The sequence below is a fragment of the Aethalodelphis obliquidens genome, unplaced genomic scaffold, assembly GCF_003676395.1.
Source record: "Aethalodelphis obliquidens isolate GAN/ISIS:26980383/991018 unplaced genomic scaffold, ASM367639v1 scaffold39, whole genome shotgun sequence".
Taxonomy (NCBI): Eukaryota; Metazoa; Chordata; class Mammalia; order Artiodactyla; family Delphinidae; genus Aethalodelphis; species Aethalodelphis obliquidens.
In genome coordinates this window covers 7,015,298-7,037,298 of record NW_020837983.1, presented here as the reverse complement: position 1 = coordinate 7,037,298, position 22,001 = coordinate 7,015,298, and the positions used below count along the sequence as shown (strand labels likewise).

The 22,001-nt window shown below is 43.5% G+C and overlaps 1 protein-coding gene across 1 annotated transcript in view; it reads right to left on the bottom strand.

The window, feature by feature from the left end:
- The window catches only part of SDC2 (syndecan 2), a 121,732-nt gene extending 101,880 nt beyond the window's left edge, over positions 1 to 19,852 (bottom strand). Inside the window, exon 1 of the mRNA XM_027131463.1 lies at positions 19,188 to 19,852. Within this exon, the coding sequence (XP_026987264.1) occupies positions 19,188 to 19,247 (60 nt within the window). The 5' untranslated portion in view covers positions 19,248 to 19,852. The remainder of the gene's footprint in view (positions 1 to 19,187) is intronic.
- Positions 19,853 to 22,001: the final 2,149 nt, after the last annotated feature.

The window sequence follows — 22,001 nt, the reverse complement described above, 5'->3', positions numbered from 1 at the left end:
TATATATATATATAAAAGGAAACAAAACCTTCAGAATGAGAGGTAAACACAGCACAATTCATCATTTTTATAACACTCATCACTGTTTGATCATGGCCTCTATTTATACAATCTTTTGCAGTTAGAGATGCAAACCATTTCATTTAGAATATTTAAAAAAAAGTTTACCCATCAGTCAAAGATAAACAAATGTAGCTTTTCCTTTATCAATATTTACCAATCATTAAAATAAGACATCAAAAGTACATTGCTGCAGTCTCCTATGTTTATTAAACTCATCAAAATATTTGTTTTTAAATGCCTTTTATCTAATGTGCCAATAATCTTCAAATATTCCATACACGACTAAGTTGACAGTAAATACTCCCCCACCCCTGGCTTTAGCACCCCCAAGTTCTCCACTTCCCTTTCTTGTCTAGGTCCAAATGCCAGTTAAAAGAGTAAGCTCACTGTATACTATGCCTGCTACTTAATTTGTCACTAAATAGATGAATACTGGAGTTTTTACCTGGATGAAGGGCAATGCCTGAACCCACATCCAAGTTACGACCTCCACTTCCAAGTTATGACCCCCTCCCTTCCAAGATATGACCCCCCTTCCAAGATATGAACCTACTTCCAAGATATGGTCATCAGGAGTTTAAGCCCCAAGGCAAACTGTTGTGTGTATCAAATATCTTACCCTGGCAAAATCAGGTAAGGTGAAGGTCAGGCTTGAAAGAGGAGAGAAAAGTTACTGTAGTAAGAGCCAGAGCACAGGTGAAGGGAAAAAAAGGTGTCCCATTTTGACAGCATTCATTCTCCTCCCTCAGGTAACAGTCACTCCATTTTTATCTGGGGAGCCAATCCTTTCCTATCACAGTCCAAGGGGATTCAGGCTCTTCCTCCACTTGTAGTTCCAGGGATGATGCATATTACCTAGGCCAGAGGCAGTCAGGTCAAGCCAATCAAGAGTCAATGACGGGGGGGCTTCCCTGGTGGCACAGTGGTTGAGAGTCCGCCTGCCGATGCAGGGGACACGGGTTCCTGCCCTGGTCCAGGAAGGTCCCACATGCCACAGAGCAACTAAGCCCGTGTGCCACAACTACCGAGCCTGTGTTCTAGAGCCCGTGCTCTGCAACAAGAAAAGCCACTGCCATGAGAAGCCCGCGCACCGCAACAAAGAGAAGCCCCCGCTCGCTGCAACTAGAGAAAGCCCACGCACAGCAACCACGAAGACCCAACACAGCCAAATAAATAAATAAATTTATATTTTTAAAAAAAGAGTTACTGAAAAGCTATTTTCAGATTCTTACTAGAATAACTGGGAAAGAGAAGCTCTTTCTACCACAACTGCTGAGAAGACAGGCTGTTTGCTAACCTGAAGTTGCCATACCCCATCTTGCCACCACAAGGGGCGTGGTTTCTCCTGGTTGTCGTCAATATCCAAAATCGTCCCTTCTTTAGTAATACGACCTCTCCAGATTCTTACTAGGCACGTGGCTGCCCACGGAGAGACATTTCCCAACCAGCACTGCATCTTGTGTAGCCATGACTATACTCTGACCAATGGGATGTAAGTGGAAGTGACGCTACACTTCCAGGCTGTGGCGGAGGAATGTGCATGTCCACCCTTTGACTCTTCCTCCTGGCTGGGAGACGGGAAGGATGAAGCAGCCACCTTGGAGCCACAGATAAGAGCTGCATGGGAACATGGTAAAACCATCCCACCAGCTCTGTCTTTGGACTGTTATGTCAAAGGGAAATAAAACAGCTATTTTAAGCCACTATATTTGGGGAAATCTCTTTTTAACAACAGCTGAGCTGTTACCTTAATTAGGAGAAGTCCTGGGAGTAAACCTAAGAAAGGAAAGTTGCACTGAAAGACATGTAAAACCCAAGACCTGATACTTAAGCCTCTTGATGCAGCCCAGCCTGAAGACAAAACTACTCCTGGACTTCTCCATTATCTTAGCCAAAAAGTTTCTTTTTATTTCTTATGCCAGTCTGAATTGGGAGTTTTATTACTTGCACTGGGGAGTGTCTTAACTGCTTAAATGATGATGGCTTATGGGCTACTGTTATACCTCATGGTCCCAGGATCTCCTAAGCAGTAGCTATCGAGCCATCCCTTGCGTCCTTATCAGTGCCTGCTTCCCTGAGTCAACACCGGACAGAAGCCAAAGCAGCTATTCTGCCTCCCCTCAAAACTGTAAATTAAGGGCATTCTAGGGACTGACTTCTTTAAAGGAAACTCACTGTTTCTATAAAGTAGTGTTTTACCAACTATAGTGTGGCTATGAGTCACCGAGAGTCTTGTTAAAACGCAAATTAGAAGTCAGCAGTCTCAGATGGGGTTTGGGGTTCTATATTTCTAATGAGCTCCCAGGTGATGCGCAGGCTGCTGGTCCAGTGCCCACATTTTGAGTAGCAGCGCCCTAAAGCAGTGGTCTGCAAGCCTGCCGGCACAGTAGAAACACCAAGGCAGCTTTAAAGAAAAAAAACACCGATATCTGGGGCCCACCACTAGGGGCCCTCCTTTAGTGGTGCCTGTACCGTCAGGGATGAGAACCATTTCTCAGTAGTTCTCAAATTCTAGCATGCCACAAAAATCACCCGAAGTGCTTTTCAAAACTCAGATTGCTGGGCCCCACCCCCAGATTTCTGATTTGGTTGGACTGGAGTATGGCCCAGAACCCACATTTCTAACAAGATCCTAGGTGATAAAGATGCCGCGATCCATCCACACTTTAAGAACCGCTCGTCCAAAGCTCGAGTTAATGACTCCTGCGACAGACCTCAATTTCCACTGAGAACAAATGCCTTTATCTGCCAATTTTATTCTATTAATGCTCCGGAACATCTATCAGGGGATACACTGGGGGGAGGGGAGTAGAATTCACATTTCCACTTCCTTGATTTCTAAGACTAGTCTCTGTGCACGCTTAATACTTTGTAAAGACAGATTTAACCCTATTGTCGCCAAAACAATAAACAGTAACGATACATTTTCTTCTGGACATTACAGACTCATTGGGTTTAAAAGCCTATGAATCATAGCGAATGGCTCCCTTTCACAGCTTGCTCAGAATAATACTTCTTCCATCTGTATTGTAGGACAGATACATGTTGAGTGGTAGTTTCGAAAGGGTCAGCATTTTATCCTGCAGAGCTGTTTTTAAAAGCTTTGAGAACTCCAGCATTCTTAAACAAGGTTTTTTTTCCCCCTGAGTCAATTAAAGAGATCCTCTTTTATTCGAGGGATGGAAAATTGTGTTCAGAGTTGAGTGAGGGCAAACATGCTCCCAAATTAGATATCTGAACAAAGTAAACTATGAATAGATTAGATAATGGGCTGCTGCTTTTCTACTTAAGAAAGAACTAAAGACAACTCAGATGTCTTATTCACAGGACAGCCTAAAGCACTCTCTCTTCCCAACTCCAACCGGAAACAGTCTATTTCCATGGAATTAATTCGACTTGAACCAGGTTCAAGTAGCTGAAGTGCAGTTACAATAAGAGGGCCGTCATTAAGACACGTGTGCTCGGCTTATACATGACCAGGACATTCAGACAAGCCCTAGAATACACTTTCAATCAGTAAAACACACCATCTCTCTGCTCAAAGCGTGAACTCAGGCAAATCTAATAAGCTGACCCAACATGCTTTTCTGCCACCAGGCCAAGAGGACAGGCATCCTTTGTTCCACCAAGCAGAGCGTTCAAAAGGCAAGGGAAATATTTCACATTTTTTAAGACATCCTTAGATGAATTTCATTTATACATGTATAATCTTCTGTCTAAAGACCTCTCAAATGGCATCCTCATCCACCAACATAATTATCAGAAGAGTATAACCCAAGAGAAAGAGATGTTGAAGAGAAGGGCAGAAGAGGAAGAAGCTCGGATGGAGCGAGCACTTCCCAATTCTACACAGCTTAGACTGTGCCGGGAAGCCACTGTATTCCACGTGGCTGGGTCACAGGCAGTGGAGGGCATGGTTTAAGAAGACAAAATCTTGAGTGCCCGACTTCCTCTGGAGCTGGAGGAGATGACAAAAGCACCCTAAACAGTTCTCTTCTCAAATCTTCTAGAAGTTAGAATCACCTGGGGAGCTTTCCAGCTGGCTGGGCCCCATCCCCAGAGATTCTGGTTTAATTGGTTCTGGGTGGGGCTCAGGTAGAGAGAGCTTTGAAAAGCTCCCTGAATGAGTTGAATGTGCAGGAAAAGCTGAGAACCACTGACCTAGAACCTGCTCTTCACTCTCCAGATGAGAACAAGAGCTGAGGAGGTAAAACACCACCTCTTTTCACCAAAAAACAACAGCTACAAAGAAAAAGAAAACAATTCAGCCTCTCCTTTTGTCTTTCCCGTCTGGTCAGTGGCACCATCATTCTTCTCTGTCTCAGTTTCAAAACCTCAAAAGAGGATGCTTTCTTCTTTGATCAGCACACCTAATTAGCCATCCATTTCAATTAGCGTCAGCAGGAGGCTAGTGCCTATTCTACACCAGGCACTCTCCTAAATGCTTGACGTGCAGGAACTCTAATCCTCATAGCATCTCGATGAGCTGCTACTGTGACTCATCTTCTTTTCACAGATGGGAAAACTGAGGCCCAGAGAGACTAAGCAACCTGCTGAAAGCCCTACAGCCAGACACCAGCAGATCTGGTATTTAAAGAGATTCCTATTCATTCTACACTCAGTTCTCCCATTCTCTCCATAGACAGAAGCTTGGGGAGAGAAGCCTTTGAGGTAAGATGCTAAATGTTGGTAAAGAAATCAGGAAATGTGTGACCTAGAATATTAGCCCAACAATGCAAATGAAGGGTTTGACCCATCACTAACGGGGGCTGCACCCATCAGATTGCTTTAAAAAGTGATTAGACATTTAAACACTCTCACTGCTCTCTTGAAAGATTACAGTATCAAGCCAGGGCTATTTAAAGCTAGAAAAACTGAGGATCTGACTTCTGCTCTGTCACCTAAAATACAGCCATGGCAAGTAATACCGCCTAGCAGTTGTGAGACAATTATAGGCAGTAAATGGGAAATGCCTACCATAGTTCTAAGCACACAGTAGGAGATCACTGTAGTAATTTCTCATGTTATTGTCTTTTAACAAAATTCAATTCTTAAAAATATCATCCCACAGACTTATTTTCTGAAAAACTAGGACTCAAATATATTCATGTTATTACACTAAGATTGACGTCAGTACTCAAGAGAAAAATGTTGGAAGATTATCCAATGCTGGCAAAAAGTGCTTCTACCTGGGCCCTCAGTTCCACAGACGTTTTTCCCTGAAGGCTCTGACATAATTTTAGTATAAAAATCCAAAGAATGTTCTTCTCCCCTCAACCTACAACAGCAGTTTGCTACCTACATAAAATGTGGTAGTAATTCATGAGGATTTCGCTTCCAGTTTTGATTCTTATCTCCATGAAGTTTTTATCTCCTTTTCTGCCTGCAAGTCTCCACAATCTTCCCAAGATTTACAAATCAACTTGACTTCAGTCTCTCTCTCTCTGGGTCTTCCAGATCCTAGTGCTCTCAGGCCTCCTCCCCTAATCAGCCCAAAGGTGCACAGACAATAAAGAAGTTAGCAGGAGCACATCTTTTGCTGGAAATTCTGAAATTATCTCAACATCACTTTAAATATTCATTTTGCGCAAAACACACTGATGCAGAGTATATAACATATAATGTACGTTCCACTTGGAATTTCATTTATTTATCAAACATGTGGCAGAAGTAAGTGTATTAGGTGCTAATCATTAGTGTAGGGAATAAGGGAGAGGACGGAGCCAAAAAGGGAATGTGTTATGGTAAGAAGAAAACAGCAACAAATCAGATAGCCTGGGCCCAACGTGTAACTCCACCACTAACTAACTGTGTGATCTTGGACAAGTCAATTCTAGCTCCAACACCCATTGTTACATACTGAAAAGGCAGAATGCAAAAGAACACGGTGAAAATCATCCCAACACTTGTATACCTCTTTCATTCATCAGCTAAGACTATTTGATCAACTGAACACATAGTATAAGGTCTAGCTCTCCCCTTTAAGAGTCCAAAGTTTATAAAGTATGGAGAATTAAACTGGATGAAATGTAAGATTTCTTTCTCCCATAATATAAATATCAATAGCCTATACAGGTTCTAAACAATTTCTTGCTCTTTGTGTCTTTTGTACATTTTAATATTCGGAAGTCTTTGCTTGCAGAGCAGGTGAAGGAAAACTAAAAAGTATGAAAATCCAGTGTCTAATTCTGGTTTCTCTCTAGCACACTGTGCCACTTCAGGGAAGGCTTTTTTCTAGGAAAACAGTAACTTCTCTTCTACAAGGGGTTCTTTTTATCCTTCTCAACTGTAGTTCTTGTGCAGTTTGATTGCTAGATACATTTAACTAGATTCAGACAAAAACAAACTGATCCATAGTTTACAAAGAATGCATATGTTAAATATGGGCTCAACCCAGGTGCAATTACCCTAAACAATCAAAAGGTAGATAATAGTTGCTTGAAGGTAGGTATCATGTCATTTCTTTTTAATCTGCAAGACAAGCAAGAGCTTTGCCCTTGTTTGATGTGCAGTAACATGAGTTAACTATTAACTGACTTACCAAATATAAAACTTCATCCAATAAGTAATCAGGACAATTACAAAATCGAATCAACTCAAAAATAAACAAAATACTCAAACCAAAATACTCTGCACTCTTATCTAAATGAGTTCAGAGGTGAGACATAAATGAAGTTAAGATTTTAATTCATTAGTAAACCTAACAGATAAATCAGTGTTTATAAGATCTCCTTTAAGCATTTTACAATTATAATCCCAGGTTCTATGTTAGATTTTTCAATTCTCAACTAAATTTCCAACCCACATGCAAGTCTATTTTGAGCTTTACTTGAATGTAATCCAGGAAATGGATGATGCAGGAAAGAAAAAATATAATTCAGCATCACACCCTGCTTGGTGAAAAATAAACTGGTCATAAATGTGTGAAAATATATGTCCCTTGGTGGGCTTCCCTGGTGGCGCAGTGTTTGAGAGTCCGCCTGCCTATCCAGGGGACGCGGGTTCGCACCCCCGGTCCTGGAAGATCCCATATGCCGCGCAGCGGCTGGGCCCGTGAGCCACGGCCGCTGAGCCTGCGCATCCGGAGCCTGTGCTCCACAACAGGAGAGGCCACAACAGTGAAAGGCCTGCGTACAAAAAAAAAAAAAAAAAATATATATATATATATATATATATATGTATATATATATGTCCCTTTGTGCCAAGGGTCAGAATGCAAGCAAGAAACATGCATACATATTTGTGCATATATAATATACTTGGGAATCATGAAACTTAAAGCTGAAAGGAAAGAGGATCAAATGAGTTTATAACACCTACTTTGGGTCAGGATTTTTGTTAGAAGTTTTCAGTCATTATTGAGGCTAATCTTCAAAATTAACACAAAAGCAAAATATTATAATTCCCAATTTTACACTGAGAAAAACGAGCTCAGAGATGATAAGAAACTTCCCCAAGGTCATGTGGCTTTTAGGTGGTAATACCAGAAACTGAACTACAGCATACCTGACTCATCATCATACCCTTCAATATCATCTCCTGTGCTATCTTAATTTGGGAGGGCACACAAGTGAAACACGACAATGCTAGAACTACAACTTAATGTGAATTAGGATCTATATATGTTATGACCCATAATTTACTGCACTGTCACACACCTGTCATCCATGCAGAGACTGTTGCCTAACAACTCAGTACACAGTGGCTTTTTGGTTCCTAAACATGTCAAATGTATTGAGTCGTCAGCACAGATGTACTAACCCTAACACAGTAAGCCTTCAGTTAACCAGATATTAGACCTTTATATTAACAGTTTTGTAAATTTTTATCAGATGCTTTTCTGAATCTGTTGAGATGACCATACTGTTATCTCCCTTAAACTGTGAATAACTGCATTGCTTTCTGATGCTAAAGCATTCCTTGGATAAACCCTACTTGAACTCATCATTATTCTTTTAATAAGCTGCTGTACTCAGTTTGATAACATTCTATTTAAAATTGTGGGATAGGGAGGGTGGGAGGGAGATGCAAGGGGGAGGAGATATGGGGATATGTGTATATGTATAGCTGATTCACTTTGTTATAAAGCAGAAACTAACACACCATTGTAAAGCAATTATACTCCAATGAAGATGTTTAAAAAGTAAATAAATAAAATAAAAATTTGGCATCTATGATCACAAGTGAAACTGGCCTAAAGATTTGTTTTCTTGTGCTTTCCTTGTCTGGTTTTGACACAGAATAATGCCAACCTCATGAAATCTTCTGTCATTCTCTAAGCTTTGGAACAAGTATCTGTTCCCTGAAGGATCAGCAAAACTTATTTGTAAAACCATCTAGGTCTGGTGGCATTTTTTTTAAGGTTTATTTTTTTTTTTTTTTTGATGTGGACCATTTTTTTAAAGCCTTTATTGAATTCTTGTTACAATATTTTTTGTGTTTTGGCTTTTTTGGCCGTGAGGCATGTGGGATCTTAGCTCCCTGACCAGGGTTCGAACTCGCACCCCCTGCATTGGAAGGCGAAGTCTCAACCACTGGACTGCTAGGGAAGTCCCCTGGTGCCATTTTTTTTAATGGAATTTTTTGTTGAGATAATTGTAGATTCACATGCAGTTGTAAGAAATAACACAGAGACCTCTGGTACCCTTTACCCAGTTTACCCCAATGGTAACATTTTATAAATATAAAAACAAGGACACTGACATTGATACAACTGACCAATCTTATTCAGATTTCCCCAGTTTTTTGGGGGTTATTTTTGCGGTACGTGGGCCTCTCACTGTTGTGGCCTCTTCCGCTGCGGAGCACAGGCTCCGGACGCGCAGGCTCAGCGGCCATGGCTCACGGGCGCAGCCGCTCCGCAGCATGTGGGATCTTCCCGGACCGGGGCAAGAACCTGTGTCCCCTGCATCGGCAGGCGGACTCTCAACCACTGCGCCACCAGGGAAGCCCCAGTTTCCCCAGTTTTACCTGTACTCATTTGTGTTTGCATCTGTGTGTATTTAGTTCTATGCAATTTCATCAATGCACAGGTTTGTGGATACATAAATACATAGTATATACATGTATGTGTAGATATATTTAAATTTATTCAATATAACCAGGGTTTTACTATACATCGTTTTTTTATTAAAGTATCATTGATTTACAATGTTGTCTATACATAGTTTTATGTCTGACTTCTTTTTCTATTATAAAAAGAGTTTCCAAGTTATAAACATTCTTCCAATATATTTTTAATGGTTGTATGATAATTCATGTATAATTTAGAATCTTTTATTTAACCATTCCTCTAGTATTATACACGTAGGTTGTTTCCATTTTTTTAACTATTATAAGTAAAGCTTCAATAAATACAGTTACCCAGCTACGATTATTTCCTTTGGAGAGATTTGTAAAGATAAAATTACTGGAGAAACTTTTCATGGGCCAGAAATAATCAATGACATATTCTCTCACATCACCCACATTTAGAGAAAAGGGTGAGTACAGGCATACTTTGTTTTATTGTGCTTCAAAGATATAGCATTTTTTTAAAATTAAAGGTTTGCAGCAACCCTACGTCTCGCAAGTCTATCGGCGCCAGTTTTCCACCAGCTTTTGCTCACATTTTGGTAATTCTCACAATATTCAAACATTTTCATTAGTAATATATTTGTTATGGTGATCTGTGATCAGTGATCGTTGATGTTACCGTTGTAATTGTTCTGGGGATGAGCCTCGGCCATATAAAACAACAAACTTAATAACTGTTGGATGTATTCTGACTGCTCCACGGAGAAGTTCCCCATCTCTCTCCCTCTCCTCGGGCCCCCCTATCCCCTGAGATACAACAATATAGAAATTAGGCCAATTAATAACCCTACAGTGGCCTCTACATGTTCAAGTGAAAGAGTCTCTCACTTTAAATCAAAGGCTAGGCATGATTAAGCTTAGTGAGGAAGGCATCTCAAAAGCCGAGAGAGGCTGAAAGCTAGGCCTCTTGTGCCAAACAGTTAGCCAAGCTGTGAAAGCAAAGAAAAAGTTCTTAAAGGAAATGAAAGTGCTACTCAGGTGAACACACAAATGATAACAAAGCAAAACAACCTTATTGCTGATATGGAGAAAGTTTAATGGTCTGGTTAGAAGGTCAAACCAGACACAACATTCCCTTAAGCCAAAGCTTAATCCAGGGCAAGGCCCTGACTCTCTTCGAGTCTATGAAGGCTGAGAAAGGTGAGGAAGCCGCAGAAGAAAAGTTTGAAGCTAGCAGAGGTTGGTTCGTGAGGTTTAAGAAAAGAAGCCGTCTCCGTAACGTAAAAGTACAAAGTGAAGGGGCAAGCGCTGATGTAGAAACTGCAGCAAGTTGTCCAGAAGATCTGAGATAATTCATGAAGGTGGCTACACTAAACAACAGATTTTCCACGTAGATGAAACAGCCTTCTATTGGAAGAAGATGCCATCTAGGACTTGCATAGCTACAGAGGAGAAGTCAGTGCCTCGTTTCAAAGTTTCAAAGGATAGGCTGACTCCCTTGTTAGGAGTTAATGCAGCTGGTGACTTAAAGCTGAAGCCAATGCTCATCTACCGTTCAGAAAACTTTACAGCCCTTAAGAATTATGTTAAACCTACTCTGCCTGTGCTCTGCAAATGGAATCACAAAGCCTGGATGACAGCACATCTGTTTACAACATGGTTTACTTAATCTTAAGCCCACTGTTGAGACCTACTGCTCAGAAAAAAAAGATTCCTTTCAAAATATTACTGTTCATTGACAATGCACCTGGTCACCCAAGAGCTCTGATGAAGATGTACAAAGAGAGTAATGTTGTTTTCATGCCTACAAGCACAACATCCATTTTGCAGCCCATGGATCATTTCAACTTTCATGTCTCACTATTTAAAAAACACATTTTGTAGGGCCATAGACAGTGATTCCTCTGATGGATCTGGACAAAGCAAATTGAAAACCTTCTGGAATGGATTCACCATTCTAGATGCCATTAAGAACATTTGTTAAAATATCAACATTCACAGGAGTTTGGAAGAAGTTGATTCCAACCCTTTGAGGGGATGACTTTGAGGGGTTCAAGACTTCAGTGGAGGAAGTAATTGCAGATGTGGTGGAAATAGCAAGAGAACTAGAATTAGAAGTGGGACCTGACGATATGAGTGAATTGCTGCACTCTCATGATAAAACGTGAATGGATGGGAGTTGCTTCTTATGGTTGAGCAAAGAACGTGGTTTCTTGAGATAGAATCTACTCCTGGTGAAGATCGTTGAAATGACAACAAAGGATTTAGAATATGACATAAACCAAGTTGATACAGCAGCACCAGGGTATGACAGGATTGACTCCAGTTTTGAAAGAAGTTCTACTGTGGGTAAAATTATCATACAGCACCAAATACTACAGAGAAATCATGAAAGGAAGAGTCAACCTATGCGGCAAACTTCACTGTTGTCTTATTTTAAGAAATTCCCAGTCACCCCAGCCTTCAGTAACCACCACCCTGATCAGTCAGCAGCCACCAACATCCAGGCAAGACCCTCCACTGGCAAAAAGATTACAATTCGCTGAAGGCTCACATGATGGTTAGCATTTTTAGCAATAAAATATTTTTTAATTACGATAATGTACACTGATTTTTTTAGACACAACACACTACATTTAACAGAATACAGTATAGTATAAACATACTTTAACATGCACTGGGAAACCGAAAAACTCATGTGGCTCACTTTATTGTGATATTCACTTTATTGCAATCTTTGCTTTTTTGTGGTGGTCTGGAACCAAACCCACAGTATCTCCCAGTATATCTACACAAAAATGTCCCCAATATCTCGAGGTAGAGCTAGGCCTCCCCAAGGCAGGGAAAGAACCCCAGCTATGAAAACGCAGGCTCAATCGTGTAGTTTCCAGGCCACCCTCTGGGCTGGAGCTTATCAGATGTGCCCATAGAGTGTCAAGCCCCGACTCTTTAGGGAAGCAGAAAACAGAACACGAGTAACTAACACGTGACACAGAGTGTGAACATGCCACTGTGTTAAAAGCTCCAGTGTGTTCTGTCCCACGTAATCCTAAGAACCTATTTGATGATATTCCATTTTACAGATGAGAAAACTGAGCACAGAGAGGTTTAGAAACTTGCCCAAGTTTACACAGTAAGTGGATTCTAACCCAGGCAAGTCTTAACTCCAGTGCCCAGGCTCTGAACCACTGTACCATACTGCCTGCTCATTTAGACTCTTGCTATGGTCTCTACAGCTGGGCTCCGGTGCTATAGAAAGGAACCAAAGGGAAGGCAGTTAAAGGCCCCTCTCTGGAAATGAAGGTCAAGGCCAGAAACCAAATGAGAAGCCTGAGACCCTCAGTGGCTTATGCTTCAAAAGCCCTCCAGATGACATCAACAAGTCATGTTGTCTTCTTTCTAAATGAAAGTGAGTTCCATCACATCAACTGCTCTTGCTGCTACATTAGCTTATATCAGAAAAAAGATGGGAAAACACTAGATATTAGATCATGAATATTCAGAGCAATGTATATAATCCCAGTACATGGTGAATAGTTAGCTCAAGTTAACTGATTACCACCAGCATTTTACCAGTAACATTACATTTCTGTAATGTGAATAAATTCCTTGCTCCAGTAATAAAATAGTAAGTATTTGGCAGGAGCTTAGTAACTACTTATTGATTAGGTTAATCTTAACATTGCTCCAACCATACCCTGAAGCATATAGAAAAAAATAAATATTAAAGACAGAAAGTTCTTCTAGTTCCCTTTATCATTTTATAGATGGGAAAGCTGAGGTTCCACAGGGATTAAGATTGTTAATTACATGTGTGCAAAGCCTCTCTTTTGCCTTCAATTCTGTACATTTATTTTCACTATCTTTATATTTAACAATACATTGTACAAAAATACATATTTAACTCTTACTCTTTTTATGATAAGAACTTTAAAAATATAATTTTCCTTTAATATTTGTATATCTTGCTCCGTGTGTCATTCTTACCGTGAGACTAACCTCTATTAATTGTACATATTCCTTAGACATCTGTACTATTTGTATTTAATATACCTGTATAAAGATAAGAAAACATCAAAATGCTTTGTAAAGGACACATTTTACTGCATCTTTGTGACATTTTTCACAGAACAGATTCAACAACAGAGGAGAGAAATGTGAAAACATACCTTGTCTTTAATAATATTTTTCTATAGCTTGGAGTCCAACACCATGACCTGACTCTCACATCACCGACTGGGGTACCAGTTGGTCTCACTGCTGATTCAAATGGGAAATCTCCAATGACTTTCTCCTAGTCCCACCAATTCTTTGAGATACCCAAGAAAAACAGATGTACACAGTCTATTTCAACAGTATCCTTTCCTACTCAGAGGCAATCACCCCTCTAGCCTTATTGTTAAAACTGATGTTGCCCTAGAAACAGACTCATCAAAATGCAATGGAGATTTTTAATAGTAGGACCCACATCTCAAATTGCTAAGAGAAGAAATTCTTCCATGCATTTCTACTCTTACAAAATAAAAATCCTCACTATTGCTACTCACAGCTGCCCAACATTCCCTGACCTCCCGTGCCACCTCATTCTAGATACCCAGTGGCACTTAAGCATGAGATGCCGCTGTAACTCTCTCCTTCCGACCTGCTAGAATTTCAACTCAGCCAAAGGACATGGACACGGGAGGAAGCAGGAATGTACGCTGATGGGAGGCACTGGATTTGTCTTTTCATTCTTCAACACCACAATGTTGATGAAACTGAGGTCGAGAGTCAAAACTTGCAAACTAACCCAGGTCCACCCCCAAGCTGGTAGATTCAGCTGACCCCAGACCACACTGTCTTCAGTGGCCAGAGCAAAGGGGAGCTTCAGCAGGTCCAGCTGACCCTGACTGCCCCAGCCATGGGCACCTGCCCTTAAGTACGGAGCATCAACAGGTGTTTACTGCAGGGGTCAAAGGTGTGGAAACAAGGACCTTCCCCTCAGATAGTGCCAATCTCCAAAACATCAGAGGGCTAAGGGGCCTCAAGAATATCATATATGGCTCTCTCATTTCATAGTCAAGAAAACAGCCCAAGAAAGAAGAAGGAGAAAAAACAACACTTACTTTCTGTGCCTCAGGTACCACTCCCATGCTCCTTCATTTTAGCCTCACAACAATCCTGTTATAAAGGCATTCTCAGGCGCAATTTATATGCACACGCACATATGTATTTTTTTAAGTGACTCAAAGTGTCAGTATCTTGTCCAAGTCCTAACACGGAGTAAGTGGCAAAGTACCAACATCTCCCCCACCCAAACCCTTTATCTCTACGCTGGTCCCTCAGGTCACAAAGGTTCTTATCCCTGGGAGCCCCAGGACTAACACAAAATAGCACGTAGAAGGGGTAAAGTGTGTGACTAGACCAGTGGTTCCCAGATGTAGCTAATTCATTAGCATCATCTGAGATGCTTTATAAAAATACAAATCCCCCGACCCCCTTTAGGCTTCTGATTGTTAGAAGGCCCTGAAATCTCTATTTTTTACATACTTACATTGATTCTGATTGTCAGTCTGCCTTACTAGTTACAGAAAGAGAAAAACAATGGCTAGATCAGTCATGAAAGGCTGTCTGGAGCTTGGATCTGAATCAACAGAATTTAAAAGGAGAAACACTGAAGAGGTGGCTATGTCCAGGGAGCGTTCACAAAAGTGAGATGAGTGGGCGAGGGCGGGGAGACGTGATGGAGAGGGATGGGGGCAGGGGGGTGGGACTAACTAGGAAGGAGCGATATTCTGGAGCATCATGTAAATCTGGCAGAGGTATTTGGACTCCACACCATGATAACAAGAAAACACAATCCAAGTGGTACAGGGTAAATCAAAATAGCAGGTGAACATCTGGGCCAGGAAGGGCAATGGCAAGGCTGTTGACATGGGGCACGTGCTGGCAAGGTGCCAACAAAGAAGAACCTGAAGGGGAACACTTCCTGGCTGCCTGGATGGATTACGCCTTTATCCTGAGCACTTAGTACAATAGATGCTGAATAAATATCATGGACTGAACAACATGTAGGTACCTATAGTGGCCAACTGGTCACGAAAGTCAACAAAGATGAACGGGTCAAGGACTGGACTTCAGGATTCAAATCCGGTTCAAATCTAGAATTAAGATGATGGTACTGGCAGAGGTGACTAAAAAAGAGTAGCTTGTTTTCAGCGAAAGCTCTCCTTCATTACTTCTTGCTTTTCTCTAAAACTTTATTTTGGCTTCTGGTGCATGAAAGAATTAGGTGGTTTTGAAATACCGGAATGTACCTTCGACAGTGACATGAACAGCAGGTCTTCTGTCTTGGGAAGAAAAAAATGATGGGCAAGATCTTTTGGGTTGATTTTTGGCAAAGGAGGAGAGACAATCTCGTGAGAATCTAAACTCAGATGACATTCTTCACATGACCTAAGATCACTGCCAGCTGACATGCCGATAGCACTGTGGCATTAAGCCACCGGACTCCCTGTAAACCTGAATTGACAGAGCTGGCCGGGCTCTGTGTGGCTCGGTCAGCCTCAGGCTTTGCCAACCTGAGGAGACTCAGGGCCCCCTGAAGCTGGCCGGTCAGGTCTCTGGGGGCTTCTAGGAGACTTGAGAACTAGTTCTACGCAGGTAAAAAATTAGATGATCTTTTGAAATCCCTTCCAAACTAATGATTATTCAAGGTGCCTTGTGTGTAATTATATTCCACAGTTCCTCAAATGGCAAGCACCTTCAAAATTTTACGTTCCAGGTCCCAGAAGCAGGAGTTGGAGCGTGTACTCAAATTCCTCTGTATGCCCATCTTCCACAAGCCTGGCCTTAATAAGATCTTTCCTTCTCAAGTGACATCTACCTACTGCTAATATCCAACTAACAGAGAAAGAGCCCTTATTTCTCTAAGATTCCCTAGCAAGTACGATTTGCCAGATTACTGGAGCAGCCAAAATGTATTTTTTTAAAGAACTGCAAAAGGTTATATGGTTCCAATTTAATTTTTCCTTCAAATGCAAGCTTTCCAATGCCTGCCTTTCATAATACACTGAGTCGTAATGCACGGGTCCAAATGACTTGACAGTTTCTTTTAATTTACACACATCTAAGCATGTGCAAAACATTCCACTAGTTCAAAACGCTTCCTTTTCTTAAACATACTTCCAGTTCAAATTACGTGTTTATGGCAGTCTGCGATGTATTATTTCTGAAGATAAACAGTCATGTAAAAAATTGATAGAAAAGCAGCAGCATATCACTACTGCCACACTCTGTCAGTCTTTCCTCTCTCATGCCAGTGGGAGGTATAAATGCACCGCCATGACCAGGCTCGCCCTGCTGTCTCCAGCGTCCAGAAAGGCAGGGCCACAAGTTCCTTTCCACAGACAGCTTTGAGCCTTGGTTGCTGAGAACCTCTTTTTTTTCCCCCCCTTGAACTTAGTATAAAACTCAAGAATGCACTAACTGGAGATGTTTTTCCTTTTAAAAATGAGAGGCTTTATGCTCAGATGATCACTACTTCTAACTCCCAGAAAACAGTTGCAGTTTTCCAATTAAAATTAGAAGTACTGGAAATAAGGTACTCTAATAACTAAATGTTGAAAAGTGAAGTCTTTCAACTTCGCATACATTTATGCCGCTACATGTGAAACAGAGGCTGCAAAGTAATTTAAATGGACTATTGGCTGTCCTGGGCCTCGAAAAAGCTTCTATTGAGAAAAATTGACTCACTGCCTAACAAAGACTCTCTGCTACAGTCTTCAAGTTGACATTTTAAAAATATCTAATCACCCTTTTGAATGATATTCCAATTACTGAAAACAGTATCTACCACAGTGAAACAGCTCACTTGGAAAGCATCCAATTCTGGTTGGAAATGAGAAATATTAGAACCCCAAAGGCACAGAGTTGGGGGTAGAGGTGTCACCAGAGAAGACAGGTATAGTTCAGCCAAAAAGCTTCCTTAAGAAGCACTGTCAGAGGGAGATCAGCTCGGTGCTTTGTGTCCACCTAGAGGGGTGGGATAGGGAGGGTGGGAGGGAGACGCAAGAGGGAGGGGATATGGGGATATATGTATACATATAGCTGATTCACTTTGTTATACAGCAGAAACTAACACAACATTGTAAAGCAATTATACTCCAATAAAGATGTTAAAAAAAAAAAAAGAAGCACTGTCAGATTTATGCAAAACTCCAAGGAGACATTATTCCTCTAGAATCCCCAAACATCAACACTTTCTAGCAAATTTATGAACAGGACGCAGCAAAAAAGGGACCTCCTTAATCCTGTACAGCTTTTTAGGCAGGCAGGCTTCTCCTGAAAATCTTTAGATGGAGTTCTCCCTTTGCCCTGTTTTGCAACAAGATGAGCAATAATGTTTTTCTGAAATAAACAGAGAATCTCTCCCTTTCGGTGTGCAAAGAGCCAAAGTTCATAACTGGCTGGGAGATTACCAATCCCAAGGGATAAAACGATCATTTGACAAAGAGAAATGCTGATAAGTTTCGGAGTTCTATTCTACAGCAGGAGCACCCAAATTCTCATCTACTGTGTTCAGTTTACAATCCTACTTGCTCTCCAATCTCGCCTAACGTTTGGGCACCTGCTAGCACACACAGAGGCTCCCACACCGATGAAAAATGCCCATCTGCTGCTGAGTGCCAAAGAGGTTTCCCAATCCTAAATCGCATCAACTCAAAAAAGTGGGCTGGGGTGGGGGGAGAAGGGAGAAATAACACGCCAAAGGAGAGGAGGAAAAACTCACAAAACCACCTCTAAAGATGACATTATTTGTCTTCGAAGAGGCGGTTCAGTTTATTAGAAATGGACAAGTTATTCGGTGGCAAAGGGAGGAGATATGGGGAACTGGAAGGGACAGAAACAGCTGCACTCCCTAACCGAGGCCCCGGACCGCACTGAGGCTGCAGACGGGATCGCGGACAAAGCTCAGGGCGCCCAGGTAGGGGCCGCCAAGCACAAGTGAAAGCCCAGGAGGCAGTTCTCTTTAGAGGGCGCTCATTGGGCGTCTTAAGGAAACAAGCTCCAACCCCCCGAAACGCGACCCAGAGGAGGAGAAACCAAGTTCCCACGGCCGAGGCCGGGGAGGGAGGCTGGGTGCCCGCAGCCGGCCCCGCCGGAGAAGAGACTCCTCCGGGCCTCGGGGTACTCCCGCCGGGTCCCAAGCAAGCATGGCGGGATGGAAGCCTCGGTCTCCGAGCGGCCGGGCGACCCGAGGCCGATCGACCCGAGGCCGATCACAGTGTCACAGTACCCCGCCTCGCCCCGCTGCTGCACTCGAGTGCAATCCATACTGAAATGCCCCCCTGTCCCTAAGGGCCCGCGAGCTGCCCCCCGCCTCGCAGGAAGCACGGGTCGCCGCACCACCGGGAGTCCAGCGGCCCGCACCCCGGCATTTTCGGGCGCGTTCCGCTCACCCACCGCGGGACCGAGGACTGCCCTCCGCCGGTAGCGTTTCCACGTAGTGTCTGCTCCCTTGCCCCAGCCAGAGGAACATCAAACAAAAGAACTTTTTGCAAACTTTCCTCTCCGGACACTCAAGGGTTTCTTAAAGCTGAGCCCCATCTCCCCAGAACCTGCATTCAATCGAGTAGGAAAGCTGGCGTGGGGGTTGGGTGGGGGGGATGGTGTGCAGGAGAAGGGACCCCAAAGTTTCCAGGGCGTCTCCGGGTCTCGGGGAGCGCGCGGAGGGGACCAGTTCCCTCGCAGCCCTATCCGGGCTTCCTCTCTCCGGCCACCCTTCCCCATCGGTCCTTCCCGGCCACGCAGCAAGACCCTCCGACTGCGAAGAAGTTGGGAGTGACTTCAGGGGCCTCTGCGGTTCGACAAAACTGCAGGACTCTTGCCCTCATCCCGGGGGACCTCGGGACAACTCCAGCGAGCGGCGCTTTTCTGCGGGAAGCGAAGGGGGAGAGGAGTGGAGGAGCGAGCTCATTTGTCCCAGCAGATCCCCGGGGGCCGAGGGGCACGTCTGGGAGTGGGGGGCATCCCCCAGGTGGCGCTCCCCGATTCCCCGCGGGCTCTGCGGACTCTGCTCGGTCTCTGCACCCTAAGCGGCGCGCGCGTCCCCAGCCTGGCCCACTCACCGACTCCGCCGACACGCAGGCCACCAAGCCCAAGGTGAGCAGGATCCAAGCGCGCCGCATATTCCCCGGGGCCCGGCTGCTCCCAGCCGCCGCTTTACAACGAGGGAAAAACGAAGTCTCTCGCCCAGCGCCCGGCGCAGCCTGAGCAGAAGGACCGGAGCAGAGCAGCCGCAGCGACCGCGGCTCGGGCTCGGGAGCTCGGGCTCCGGGCTCTCGCTTCCTCCTGCTGCGCCTGCGGCTGCGCCCCGGGAACGCGGCGCCTTCTCACTTGTTGGTTCCTACACAACCGATGCCTAGCTGTTGCTCCGGTGAGGCAGCTCTCTGGAGCTCTTCTTGCTCTGCTGTTGTTGTACTCCTCCGCGGACTCCTTCCCCGTGTCGCGGCTCCGTTTCTGATTTTTGAGGAATAAATTAGGTGCCCTGGAATGTAGCTGCAGCTGAAGTTTGGGTACAGAGCGGTGGCAGCGCCTGATCCGCGCGGCTGGAGCTCCCGGAGTATCTGGAGAGAAGCGCGTCGGAGCGAGCTAGTGGCTCAGCGGCTGCGCCCCTCCTCCTCCCGCGCCACCGCCTCCCTCCCAGGGTCCTCCTCCCTTTCTCCTCCTCCTCTTCTCCTACCGCTCCCAGCCTCCCTCCGGAGCCCGCTTCTCCGGGCTTCTCCCGGCGTCTCGAGGAGGGGAGGCGGCAGTGTGACTCCCAGCTAAACCCGGGAGAAATTCCTACAGGATTACGCCCGGATTGGCAGCTCCGGAGGCCAGTGGCCACCAGCAGCTCCGCGCTGTGGCTGCTCTGGGTCTGCGCGTCCGCAGTCTGTGCTCCAGTGCTCTAGTATTCCTTCATTTTCTGACTCCCTTACACCCCCCCCCCACTCTCTCCCCCTTTTTCTCTCTCCTCCTCCGTGCTCCTTTTTCCTCTATTTTCTTTTCTCTTCACTTTCACTTTTCTGGAGAAAGATCGGTGAAGCGACGAGAGACATGTTTAGCTTTTCTGCCTGTGAGAATCAGACCAGCACGAAGAAACTGCTTTGAGAGTCGGAAAAACACACACACGAAGTTTACAGATGCCTTCAAGCAATGTGAAATTTTCATACAATGGCTAGTTCATGAAAATTGTATTTTAAAAAAGAAGACAATAAATATATTAAATGTGTATTGAGTATTTCCCACCCTCCCTAACCCCACCCCACCCCCCCAAAAAAAAGGAAGTGAAAGAAGACTCCCATAAACCCAAAATGCGACACTTTCCAAAGCTCAGAATTTCATTAAGGGCTTAAATACCATTTTTGCCTCACACACAGTTTAAGCCCCTAACGCATTTTATAGGCTCCATTTCAGCACAGAGGTGTTAACGTTTGGAAGCTACAAATAGGGCAATTTGATGAGAAATTGGATAGAGATCCTGAATAATAACAGATTTAAGAGAACTTCAAAGGAAAAAGTAATTTCAAGTTTGAAGAAAATAATGAGCATGTATTTCCTGAATGGAAGTAATCTACCTGAAATATTTTCCTGTGAAATCTTTTTTTTTCAATTCTGTGTCTATAGTACACTACAGAACATGGCAAATGCATACTCCCTTCCAGTTTCTAGCACGATTTTTCTCTCTGACTTCTGAAGTAGATAATTCTATGGAGCCATTCTGCTCCTAGAATGCCCACTCTAGGAAACCAGGGATCTTTCTGTCTTGTTCACCACTGTATTCTCATTCTGACTGCATAAAGATACACAATAAATATTTCTTGGATAAACTTTCATCTAAAACTCAATCTATACTGCATAAGAGTTGTGAGTCTTTAAGAAACATAGATGTAGATATATAGATACTAGACCTTGAGATTTTTTGAACTTATATTTCAAAATATAAGTTTTGAAATTTAGAGAAATTTAGAGAACTGGAGAGAATTTTAGAGAACACAACCTCTGAGACGTCTGCCTCTTTGGTTTTAAGTCCCAACTACCAGGCTCCCAACAAGCAAATCTAAGTCATTGGCAGCCAAGAGGTAATTTGGAAAAATGGAAGAGTAGGCAAAAAAGAAAGAAAAGAAAAAGATCAGGAGACTGGGCGTTGTAACATCAGGATGTTTCTGATTCCACAGAAACTGAGCTGGCACCTGGGTGGGTCAATGTGGGTCTGGCTTGGTTTTTGGAAGAATGAGCTACGACTATATTTTTAAGATGGATTCTTTGTGGGTTGAACACGGCTGAACATGGCCATTCCTACTTCTGCAGGGCTGCCAAACTAGGGGCCACTGTCATCCTGTAATTTGGATGAAAGTAATATTCGCCCCTGCCGCAGAAAAGGGTCCAGCTACACACGCTAAGTCAGCAGCTTCTAAGGAGGGAAACTGAACCCGGGTCTATGGGTTTCGGATCCTGTGGGTTCGGTAGAATTTATTTGTGGGTTGAAGAATTTCTTGAGAAGGGGAGACTTCTGAAAGGAGTTTTCCAAAGGACAATGAACAATGTGAGAGAAATGCACAAAGCCATAAAATGTCACCTCTACTCCCAAAAGAGATCTAGTCCGCTCTCCAGGCTTTGGGCAAGTTCATACCCCTTTTCTCCCCAGCAGTTAAGAACCCATCAAATAAATTAGAATTCCAGCGAAAGGGGAAAATGCACTTCTCCACTGGCTTTCACAGCTATTGCTGTTTATTGGGGCATCCACCTAACAAGAAACATGGTGGCTGATTCAGCTTGGGCAGGCAGTGATAAAAATGAATTAGCAGATGCATCTGTTGAAGGAATGTAGCTGTGCACCTGAAGACATACCCCAAGGCTCTTGGTGTTTATGAGACTCTCAGTGACTGGGTATTTTTTAA